The sequence below is a fragment of the Melanerpes formicivorus genome, unplaced genomic scaffold (assembly GCF_026170545.1).
Source record: "Melanerpes formicivorus ecotype bairdi unplaced genomic scaffold, bMelFor1.0.p_v2 SCAF_7, whole genome shotgun sequence".
Lineage (NCBI taxonomy): Eukaryota > Metazoa > Chordata > Aves > Piciformes > Picidae > Melanerpes > Melanerpes formicivorus.
This window is the reverse complement of record NW_027142359.1, coordinates 23,431,109-23,443,419: the sequence shown is the minus strand read 5'-3', so window position 1 is coordinate 23,443,419 and position 12,311 is coordinate 23,431,109. Positions and strand designations below refer to the sequence as shown.

The 12,311-nt window shown below is 45.9% G+C and overlaps 1 protein-coding gene across 12 annotated transcripts in view; it reads right to left on the bottom strand.

The window, feature by feature from the left end:
• Positions 1–12,311, bottom strand: part of RASAL2 (RAS protein activator like 2) — a 211,433-nt gene that overhangs the window by 19,958 nt on the left and 179,164 nt on the right. For 9 of the 12 annotated variants that reach the window (XM_068141394.1, XM_068141395.1, XM_068141397.1 and 6 more), the window contains 6 exons: positions 11,031–11,585; positions 8,702–8,846; positions 5,103–5,247; positions 3,987–4,223; positions 3,104–3,305; positions 176–375 (listed from right to left, as the gene is read on the bottom strand). In XM_068141394.1, coding sequence (XP_067997495.1) covers positions 176–375; positions 3,104–3,305; positions 3,987–4,223; positions 5,103–5,247; positions 8,702–8,846; positions 11,031–11,585 — 1,484 coding nt within the window. The remainder of the gene's footprint in view (positions 1–175; positions 376–3,103; positions 3,306–3,986; positions 4,224–5,102; positions 5,248–8,701; positions 8,847–11,030; positions 11,586–12,311) is intronic. The other 3 variants (XM_068141396.1, XM_068141392.1, XM_068141393.1) reach the window with 1 other exon arrangement.

Genomic DNA, 12,311 nt, shown 5'->3' with positions numbered 1-12,311 from the left:
GTCTCCCCTGCCACCTTGTGCACCTCTTACTGGCATCATGTGTTCCCTGTGACAGAGGCCCAAGTTCCTCACTCTGACAGCTGGCAGACAGTTCAAATGATGAAGCCCTCAACCCTTATCAGGCTTAACAGCCCCCTTATCCCACATCTCCCCTTAAGCCCCAGCTGTTACATACCCATCAGTGGGGTCCTCAAATATCTTCTGAAGCCCTGAGGAGAGACTGCCACTGACGTTTGGACTAGAGCTGTGCTCAGTGAAACGCCTCAGCTGCTGCTGTATTGGCGTAGGGTTGGTCAGTGATTTGGTGATGTCGGCAAGAATACGAGGCAGAGGTCCCAGTTTTGCCACGGTCGCCTGTAGGAAGGAATTTTCACCCTAATTGGACAACAAGCACCGCGACATCCACCAGAGTTTTTGGTTTTGGTTTGGTTTTGGACAACGATGCAGAGAGGCGGAGGGGTGGAGGTGGAAGGAAGGAGGGTGGGTGGTTGTGTGCGGGTGTGCCAGGACCGTAATGCAGTGTTACGGAGCAGCGTAACCACGGCGACGAGATGGATGGAGGAGACGAAACGGGGTGCAGCAGACATTGAGGAAAGAAAAGGAAATAGAAAAGAAATTAGGATTGACCCCCAAAATAAAAATCATGCTCAATAACACAACACTGTTGCCATTCCAATGCAAAACTATCATGCAAAGCAAACTACATCCAGGGTGGGTGAGGTCGAGGTGAAAACTACAGTCTCTACTCATTAAAGGGCATTCAAAGACTACAGATCCAGCTAGTGGGGGGAACTTTCCAGGCAAAGGGTGTGGTGTGGTAAAGGAAATGCATGCCAACAGACAAGGGGATGCGGCATTCAGGGGGTCATGAGAGGATTGCAAGGGTTGAGGGAGATGGAGAAAGGCAAGGTTTCCATTTCATAAGCCTTTAACTTTTGGCATCTTATGCTGATGCTGTCTTCTGTTGCACCCAGTTACCAACAATTAAGGCTTTTTTCCCCTCCAAAAGTGAAAAATTACTTGCATGAAAACATCAATAATCCTCATCCCAATATTATCACATCAACCTGGGATTAAATGTGTAGCTTCAATGACATGTCAGCTCAGTGCTGGCCAGGCCTAGGATAAGAGCAGCTGACCTTCCAGCAAGGAAGGCTGCTTGTTCAGGCTCCCAATCTTTCTTCCCTCTTTGGGTCACTGCAGGTTATAAAACCTACAGGGTATCGTCAGGCTCTTGGGACTGCAGGAAGAAGGTGAAAGTGCTGAAGATTTGTAAGAAACAAAACTCTGCTTCCAAGACAGTGTTCTTTTCAAATATATCCTTATTTTTGCTCTAAGCAGGACTTCAGTCAGTTTGGCCCCAGAGAAAGGTCTCTTTACAGACACTTTCTGTGTCTATGAAAGTCTCACAGCACTTCTCTGTGTCTATTCAAGTCTCTGAGGTGACTTCTCTCACCATTTCCCAGTCATGACCTAGAGTGGAGCAGTACTGCAACACACCTTTACCCCTTAATTCTCTTTTCAGCAAACCACTAGACCAGCTCCCAAGAGCCTGTCAGGATAGATCCATGCGCCTAGCTCAGAGAAAGGGCAAAGGCACATCTGTTTTGATGGTTTACCCAGCTCTGGCTCCTCCCTTTCCTCACTGCCCAAGACATTTGCAACAGCTGCATTCAGAGAGCAGTTCACAGTGACCAACACCAAACTCAAAGATCCATTTGTAGTTCTAAAGACGAGCTGGACGTCTCTTAACCTGTTGTCTGAGCAGCTTGGAGGGAGACAGCAGTGCTCCCTGCACAGCTGGGTTTAGCCCAACTGCTAGGTATGGAGGTCTTTTTAAGTGCTCACTTTGCCTGTTTTCCTGAGCCTGCTGAACTGTCTTTCTAGATGACTTTGCTGCTTGCAACATTTTGAGTGTACACTGTGTGCACATATGAAGCAAAGAGAAAAACAAGATCATAAATTGTTATCAAACTCAGATTAACTGAGATTAATATCTATGGGACATTTGAATTTACTCTGATGCAAGAAGCTCCTTTATTTTTGGGCTTTTCTTCTCTAAATAATGTACTGTGAGAAAAATAAGAGACCCAACAAGTAACTGTTTTGGCAAACCCTAATGCAATAAAAATATGAAGAGTGTGCTGCAATTCATCTCACCTCTTCAGTTTCAAAAGAAAGAAGAATGTAAATGGAATTTGGACAAAACAATGCACCAATAAAAGCTGAGACATGGAACAGCTCCAAGCACTTGGAAAATAAAAAAAATCATGATTCACAGCTCAGCTTTTCTGAGCCTTATCAACTACTTTTACTATCAAGGTTTTAATGATTTTGGATCCTGTAAAGGCATATAGCTAAGGAAGAGCAAACCGCTGCCTCTTCTCCTTCTGCAGCTAAATGGAAGTAGTGCTGATTGTTAGTGATGTCTACTGTGATCAGCAGAACAGAAGCTGGACAACCATGTGACCCCAGCACAATACATGGCAGAAAGCATCTTCTTTCTGCTATGGGATAAATTTGAGAGTGGATCCCCTTGTGCTCTTACATAGCATCCTCTTGTGTACTACCAACTAATCCAAAGACTACAGAACTGAGGGCATCTCAGCAGACTTTGGATGCAGTCTTTTATGTGAGAACATTTCTGCCTGGCCAACACATCAGAGCTGGGTAGGGTGTGGTTTGCAGCAAAGCCCCTCCAGTAGTATCAGAAAGGGCACTGCACCAAGTTCATTTTCTCTCCAAACACCCTCCTCCTTTTTTCTAGCACACTTAAGAGAAAGGGCTGGCTGCTCAGGGAATTCCAGGTCTACTTTGAAGCACTGCCCTCTCTACCACTGAACACCCAAGCCTTACTTCTGGCTCTGCATAGTGTTTGCATTGCTGCCGAAGCCCAACCACTTCACATGCCCTGCTTCAGGCCTTGAGCTGAAATCGTGGCATGAACGATTGTGAAATATCGCTATTAAGCATTCCTCTCCAGAGCTGTTGAATAAGTTCTCCCCAAAGCAGGCTTCAGCTGCTCCCTTGATGTTTCCTCGTGTTTACTGTTGCTACGATACAATCGCCAGATTCACCCTCCCGGGCCTCTACTCTGCTTTACCTTATCAAGTTGGGACACAACCTCCCATAAGAGGGAATGCAAAACTGAGAGCTCTCGGCCCAGGTCGATGTAGCCCTCAAATCCAGGCATGTTTGAGATGGTATCTGGATTAGAGATCTCCAGGAGAAAACGCTTCATTCCTCCCCACTCATGTTCCAAAAAGTCATTCATGAAGGCCATATACTCTTCCTTATTACCAAACCTGCAAGAAAGGCAACAAGGGTAAGCTCACCCAGTAACCTCCTCACAAAACACAGCACGCAGGTCCCTTACAGACCGTTACTTAGCTGCTCAACTGAACATTTGGGCTGGGAGGGAAGGAAAAAAATTAAAAGGCCAGTTTAAGAGATTCACTGCTTTCTTGGACTTAAATACTAGTAGTTCACTGTTCGTAGGCTCAAAGGGTCAACACATCTCTCCCCCCTCCCTCTCACACTCTTTTTCTTCTTCCCTTCTCTGCACCCCCTCCCCTCCAAGAGGCATGCCTTTTGTATTGTTCAGCTGGGAATTCTGGAGGAAGAAAGGAAGCAAATCATGATCCTTGGAGGGAATAGGCTTTTTTTCTTTTGAAACAGCATATACACTGACATGCTAATGTATGGCTCCTCTTGGTTTTTATGCCGTGTCCCCTCTACTGAATTCAACACAGCCCAAATCTGCATGTGAAAAGGAGAATTTATCTAGCTCGACACTGAGGTGTCTCAAGGGATCACATACGAGCAAGAAGTTTCTTCCTTCTCTAAAGCTGACTCCAATTGGACAGAGAATCAGCTGCCTGCAAACAAGACTCCCAGGCAGGCCCCTCTCTCCTCCCTACTCCACATTAACGCACAGCGACTCGCAGTCCCGGGGGCGCAGCTTTTGTTTGAGGGCCACCACCTACTTAGCAAAATTGGCGAGGTTCTGAATGACTTTCGCAATGAGCGTCAGCGTGCGAGACGTCCGGTCGTCAGGGTACTCCTGCATCAGGCTGAAGAGGCTGGGGGACATGATAGCAGGGCACAGGAAGCGGAGGAAGAGGGAGGCACTGATCAGGCGCTCGCTGATGTCCTGCTTGCCCCTGCTCAGGCACTGCTGCTTCCAAGATGCAAATACCTCCTTCAGCTCACGAGGGAACACGCTGGAAAACAAGAAACCAAGAAATGAAGTCACATGGGCAATGAGAGGCAGCAAGTTGAACGGGTGACCGGTCACCTGAAATAATTATCTGAGAGAAAACATCACTGGTTCTATTTTTTAACCCCCTCTTCTCTCTCTCTAGACTAAGAAATGTCATTAGGCATCTATTCTTAGATCCCCACTTAATCTGGTGATACTTAAGCAGTCTTTAAAGCATCCCTTGTTCATATATGTTAAGCGAAGCCATTTGCAGACATGCCAATTTGCAAGCTAAGAGCTACTTATTCATTGCTACCCTGCAGTAGGCAGAGACAGAACATTAAAACCAAACTGAACCCAAGTGAACTCATATCCATAACTGAATTTTTTCTTGTTAAAGCTTTCTCAGCACTCTGGATGTGGCTCAGCCTGCAGCAGAATGGCTCTTCTTCTTTCACTGCTACTCAGAGGTTAATACAAGTCTCTCTGCCAACATTTCCTCCCTGTCATCTCCTATTTGATTCCACAGATCTAAAGGGTCTGAAACTTTCCCATACACATCAAAACTTCCAGCTTTTTAATATAAGTTCAGCTAAGCTGTTATCTTCTCACTTTATTCCCTCCTTAGTCACAACTCAGTATGTGTTCCCTTGGCAGAGCATTTCAGCAGAAGCTGTCAGGTATGGTGTGTGGGACTGGAACCCCTTGATTTGGGCATAACTTCTACCTGCAATATGGTGTCACACGTAGGAAAGCAGTGAGGAAAGGAAACCAAGGCAGTCTCAGAAGATAGATGGGTCTGTGCTACTTCCCTGTGCAAAGGCTCTTTTCTCCTCTTCAGAGGAGGAATGGGCTCCCTCTGAGGCAATGACCTAAGAGAAGGGGAGGGAAGATGCCTCACCAGTAAGAATTGATAATCTTGCAGAAGGCCAGCTCACAACACATTTTCAGGTTGCTCTGATGATCTGTTAATTCACTGGATGAACATTTGCTGGGGTCCACTTCACAGTTTTCATCTGACTCATACAAAGCCTTGATAAACTCCCCTGGACAAAGGGAAGAGAATAACAAACCAGGGTTGTTACATGAAAAGCCTCTTTGACACACCTTTAAATCCTGCTTATGTCTCTCCTTGGCAACTGTCTCTTCTGCTCCCTGTGTCTGCAGCACAGCTTCCAGACACCAGATGTTGGGGACACGACTCCTCCCAGCTCCTTCAGCACAGAACGCTTGCCGTAGCAGATCAGACCGGCGGTGCTCTGATGCTGCAGCCTCCCGTGCCCTCGCTGCCCCCACATGTAGGTCCAAGTAACAGGATGGCTTTGCTTAGAAAGCCTGCAGACACTTCACTTACAGCCTGAAGAACAGGATTTGACTTTGCACTCACAATGTATTATCAACTACAAATTCATCTGCTGCCTTAGAAATGAAGCTGTGCTATTTGTCTTCATAATTTCCCCAGGAAATGCACTTGACAGTGAGATTTATTTTTATTATTTCTAAATTTACCTTTTCTCTTTTTTTTTTTATTAATGTAAGGAAGTGTCACCTTGCTCTTGAGTAAGAGTAATATCTGAATGCCAGCTGGATACTGCTAATCTCAGCCTCCTTTATCAACACCTTACAAGATTTTTTATAGCCAGCGTCTTTCAAACACATCCTTAGCATTTCTGTCACCCTCATCTAACTCATCACAGCGGGAACTGGACACATGCAGAACCAGATGAAGCTTCCTTGGTCTGACAGGTTGGAGTTAACTACTTCACTCTTTTCCCTCCTGAACCTGCCAGCACACTGTTTGAGCTGTTGTTGCTCACCAGGAGAAGCTCTTTATTTGTGCATACGATGATTCAATGTCTTCTAAGTTCATCTCCTCAGTGATCCCGCTGGCTCCAAGCTAATGCCATGAGGCTTGTTTGTGGAAAAAGCTTTGGGGTTTTTGCCTTTGTTTTCATCAAAACCATTCAACACCTCCCATTCCCCCCCTCCCAAATCTTAAGTCAGCAGTGTTCTTGCAAGCAAAGCAGGCAGCACATTTTCTTAAGCTGGTTGGTTTTATTTGTGTTGGGGTCCAAAAAAATTTCTGCTGAGGGCATCAAGATCACTTTGCAAAACTTCCAGCATTGCCTCTGTTGAGCCAATTCTGTTCTAACTGCTGTTTACTGGATAATGTTTTTGTTTCCTTAAATAAGTCTGAAACTGGCTCTTTGTGGCTCACAAGGCTCTGCATTAATCACACATGAAAGATGCTCCTACAGATGCATTAAATAGCTAATGCCAAGTGTAAGGCTGTTAATCCTTCCCAAGAACATGGCATCTGAGCAAAATGACATTTAAAACTTGACAAAGAATTAGGTGGGTACATTGTCACCAGCAATCTTGTCACCAGCAATCTTGCCCCGAGCCACAGACAAGCTGGATGACCTTAGGGGGATTTTCCATCTCTCCTGTCTGTGATTTGCCATCTCATCGCTCAGCACCAGTGCTCTAAATGATGTATTAGAGGTCATTAATTTTAAAATATTTGTATGTAATTAGTGCACATTAAGGGGCTGCAGTCAAATGGAATATGCAGGTCCCACAGCTGATTGCTGTCTGCTGAAAAGCAGAGCACAAAAAGCAGTGTGCTGCTCATCTCTCCACGCCAGGCGAAAGCCTAGGAGTGTGACTTAGGCTCAGTGGTGGCACCCATGGGTCTAAGGCTGCTTGAGCAGGCTCACTGCACTCAAGACACGGCCAAAGAGCACATAATCACAGACCTGTCTGTGCTGACCCACAGAGCACCCATTTGGCCAACTCTCCCTTGATGGCCTGCCAGCATCTGGGCTTCCTGAGGACAAGCAAGGCTGTTGGGAAAGCAAGCTGCCTCTTTCTTTATTTTTTTGTGAAAGGATGTGGTGTGGGACTGGGATTTAGCCTGATCTTGTTTCTCTTGTATCAGTTTCCAAAGCTTGCTTCTCCAAGAAACAAAATGGGGATGGGTGCCCAATTATGCACTAGTGGATAACAAAGATTGTGTGGAGTTGGTAAAAGCCAGGCTGGGAGTTTCTTTGGAAGGCAGCAGGCACATTTTCAGTCCTCTTTATTGCAATACCAGTTGTGTGGACAGTAATTTCCAAGGCAGTAGCTTATGACCAGAGCAGAACCTTTCACAGAATCAATGAGGGTGGAAAAGACCTCAAAGATCTTCAAGTCCAACCTGTCACCCAAGACCTCATAACTACTAAACCATGGCACCAAATGCCATGTCCAATCCCCTCTTGAACACCTTCAGGGATGGTGACTCTACCACCTCCCTGGGCAGCCCATTCCAACAGCTAACAACTCTCTCTGTGAAGAACTTTCTCCTCACCTTGAGCCTGAACTTCCCCAATGGCAGAATTACCAGAATCCACACTGGCATGTAACTGTGGACAATAAGCCCAGTGGGAGGAATGGCATTGGACATGCCAGGTTAGCCAGGCAGTTTTAATGCGATGATGAATAACGAGCATTTTGGATAAACACAGGCAAGAGGTTCCCTAGACAGCCTGCTTCTTGATCTGCTGGTCTGTGCTGCTCAGTAGCCCTGCAGTCTCACTCCCTCTAGCCATGTCTTCAGGATTTTTGTTGGGGCAAGGTACCAGTTTAAAAGGTTAACACAAATGTTACTAATTCATTGCTCTATGGCAAAGGTAAAGGCTGAGTAAGTCCAAGGGTCACTCTGGAACATGCCAGCATTACTAGCAGCTGCAGCTGAGGCATCTGGAAATGAGTTTTCACGTCCTACCTGCACTCAACCCAAGCAACAGGGGGCATCTCACACTTAACACTTGCTAACACATAGCTGACATTTGCTGTGAGCTACAATGGCAAATGAAGGAGACTGGAGATGCCCCAGCAATTGGCACTTGTGGATGAGCACTTTGGTTGCCATCAGGTATCCCTGAGTGTCTGGTGCCACTCTTAGGGTGGCATCTCATCCTAAAGTCAGTGCAGGAGTTTCTTTAGCTTGAAAGAATATCAGAGAAACACATGATTCACATTCATAACCCTTCTGAAACCTCCAACTAATTGTATTGCACATGATACCAGATTCACTGCTGACACCATGACACAGGTATGGTCCAAATCCCTTTTCTAAGCCTGTTTATGTGTCAGGTGGAACAATCACCATCACCCACAAATCAACTGCAGCATTGTACCTCTTCATCCCAACAAGAGACAAAAAAAGAAGGTTACCCAGAAAACCCTAACATGGTGATACAAACTTCAAGTGAGGCTTAGCTCTGTCAAGCTTGCCTTGCCTTGGGTCCTGCAGGCACCAAAGAACATTTTGCTATTTGTGGAGGAAGAGCATCAAGAGTAAGATGACATGTAGTTTGCTGTCTGGATACTAGACACCTGGGCTGAATGCTGAGGCAGTTCCTTCCCATCCCACATTCCCAGGTGCATGAGACTTCAGTCATGGTTCTGAGAGCACAGGTAACCAAAACAGGTGACAGAGAGGCACGTTCTTACCTAGCGCGTCGTGAAGGTACTTCTGCCCTACCAACTTGAGGTATTCCTCAATAGCTTTGGTAGCAAGCGTGTTCTCCCTGAAGATCAAGACATCATGCTCCCCACAGCGATCCACCTCAGACATCACCAAATCTGTCAAGAAGTCCTGAAGAAAAAAAGTTCAAATGACAAGAGGTGGTTATTTTAACCAGACTTGGTCATTCCAGGCCAACTGCAGAGGCCAAGCAGGAAGGATGAACAGAAGAGCCACAGCCGGGACAGTTGCTCAGCTTGAGCCAAGGGGTGCAGGTGCTACATGTAGTGTGGGCCAGGGAAATCACTTGGGTTCATTACACTTATAAAATTATATAGAACATATATCATAAAGGGAGAATACTGTAAAAGAAAACCTGTACAGCAAAGCTCATGTTCCAGTTTAGGTCCTGAATAAAACCTCTCACCAGTTTGTTTGCCAGTGCCTCTATCTGCTGAAGGAAACTGTCTGAAGGAAATTCATCTTTTGATACTGAATATTGCACAGAAACTTGGATTTAAAACTCCAAAATGGTAGTCAGGCACAAGCTCTTACAGCTTGGTGAAATCTGAGTCAGAATGGTTTGTACCAGTTAACTTCACAAACCAGAAGTGGTTCAGGCTTTGGTAAAAAGGTTAACATACTTGCTGTGGATCTATACAATTTAACTTGAGCTGTACTCAAATGCCCAGACAGAAACTATCAGCAAGTGTTGATATACACTGAATAACCTCTTGATATTGGGTCTAAGACTCCAGTATTACTCATTTCCTGAAATGATAACTTTATGTGAGCCAAGGACATGCAGCATTTCATAAGAAATACTCAGTATTTTGCAAGACCTGTGTTCAGAGTAAGCATATTTCTCCCTGTAACACCCCTAAACACCCACCCTGAATTAGGGCTGAGTGATAACCAACTTGCTAGTTCTGCTGCAATCATCAGCAGCCTCCAGACAGTTCAAAGAGTGCAGTTTTATAACCCATTAACTACAGAAGCCATAATGTACCGAGTGTAAAATATGCAGAACAAATGATGGATGATAAATATAGACCAAAAATACACTTTAGTACTCTTGGTTTTCAATCCATTATTGCTGTTCATTTTCAGCAGAACCTGAGAGATTTATTTTCACCTGCTGCAAACTGAGTCACCACCAGTGTGGTGTGACCTGGAGATGTACCCTCTTTAGGCTATGGCAGCCCAAGCTGCTCAATGCTCCCAGCAAGCAAAAAGTTCAACCATTCAGACAAAATTCTAACACTGATTTCCCTACCTGTCGCAGACAGCACCACAGGAATCCAGAGCCTGCTTTCCAGTAGCATTTCAACACAACCCTGCAGGAGCTACCCCAGCTACCAGCCACTCTTAATCAGAAAAGGAATGAGTTCCTATCACACACTGTCACACAGCACCAGCCTTTGAGACGTGTCAAGGGGAGAACAGCAGAGAGTGGCATGTGATTACACAAATGTAAAGGACCTTCTTGGTGCAGTTAAATTAGGATGTCCTTTGGATGTTGCTTATGGCTGTCCTTGCACATCTCCAACCCTCTAACTTGTGTTTGGATGTGCTGAACTTGCCCTAGCTGCATTACTGGAAGGAGCTGGCCACTGTTTGGTACTACTCACACGCCCCCTTGGCAGGCAGCATCCAGATAAATCAATGCTTGTTAATGCTTCCCAGAATTTCACAAGACCTGCAGGATATTCTACTCCAAGAAACTGAGGCTCATTCCAATGACTGCCTCACAGAGAACCATCATTGTGAAGCCGCAAGTCCTAGGAATGTCCTTGGGGCAGGTGGGATCACCTTTAACTGAGTACAGATCCTCCAAATAGCCATTCAAACACTGACCACATGAATGCTAGCATCGATTAGCTGACTGAGCACTGAATCAACAGTGGCACCCTGCCACTCATTGGATGAGACTTATTTATAGAATTAACTCCCTGACTTTCTACTCTCTTGCTAACTTCTCCTGTGTCACGATTTTGGAAATGCAGAAGAAGTTCCTGAGCACCTGAGTGCAGGCCCTAACTTCTCAGAATAACGTGAGGTTGTATAGGCCTCCCCCTTACACTTTCTACATAGCACCTTTAATCTCTGTATCCCTTCTAATTATTGTTGGTATCATACCTGTCTCTGTGCCTCCCTGGCAGATGTGATTGCCAAGTCCTTTCAGCTCCTTTTGAGACCCTTTTCTCAGCCCTATCCATCAGGTACTTTCTGTTGTTGCTGATGGTCATGGGCTTCCTAGATTCTAGCTGAAAAGACATCACCTCTCAGCAGTGAAAGGGAGCTGCCTGGCCTTACCTTGGCTCTCCCGGTGCTCTGCAGGATGTGCACCAAAGCACAGGCCATCTCCTCCTTGTTCCTTACGCTGATCACGGGTTCCAGCACGGAACACAGCATGGTGTAGTTGCTGGTAACAAACTCCGCAAATTCCTTGTACTGCTCCATGGGCAAGATGGTGATGGTCTGGTAACGGGACTTGATCCGAATGGAGGGTCCCCCTGACTTCCCTTTGTTGGGGGTAGGTGTGCTGACTGGGTACCATTTTTCCACAAACTGGCGACCGGTTACGCTGGCCATGGGGATGTTGACCAGGCCTACGTAATTATTCTTGTCCTTTTTCTTCTTCTTCTCCACATCCTTGTAGATGTGAACCGTGATGCTGTGCAGAGGTGGGAGGCCGTAGAACTCAAAGTGCTCTCCCCAGAAAATGTTATCTGCTTTTGTTTTGCTGGTGGTGCGGGCAAAGAGGGTGTCATCAAGGCACAGCTCACAGAAGTACTTCTTCTTGGGGGCCAGGTCCTTTGCCTCGATGATCCAGAGACGGAGCACATTCTCAGCTCGACGGCAGTTGTCCTGTGCAGAAAAGAAAGAGCTCAGCTTTGATTTGAAATGCATAAAATGTGAATGCTTTGTCTTCAAAAGGGGCAAAAAAGGGCTGCCTTTGGTGTCCAAGGCAGTGAGAGAGTCAGAATTCAGAATCATACTCTCTGAAGATCAGAGGATGGGAAGCTCTAGAAAGCTGAACATTTTCTAAACAGAGGCAAAGGTCTGTCTTTGGCATGTCAAAGGTAAGGACCAGTATGTTTTTCTCCTCAAAAAACTGTACCTGAAATGGGTTAGAAAACACTCTGCACAGTGCCACTCAGAAGCCACTGGACTGGTGTGGTGGCATGCTGTGTTGTTTACTCTGTGAGTACCCCTGAGAGCACTGTTAGCCTGTCCTTCACAGTTGGTATGCCAGCTATGGAGGTGACTTAGATACTTCCACTATCAATAACTTGACTTCCCCTCTCACTCTGCCTTGAATTCCTTACTTTGTTTTCCCCCAAACTCTGTCACACAGTAAAGCATGAAACCTGTGAAGCCACATCCCATCCTTCTGAGGTGCCTGGCATCAGAAACCCAGCGTGAAACACCAAGCAGGCAGTGGGGCAGGGAGCAGGAAGCCGGCTGACATGTATTTATCCATTAAAGGTTTGACCTTACTGCACTCACTAGAACAGTACACAACTGCTTGTGATACACTGATGAGCAGGCTTCTTCCCAGACTAAATTAATTGGGGATGCATCTGTGGGAAG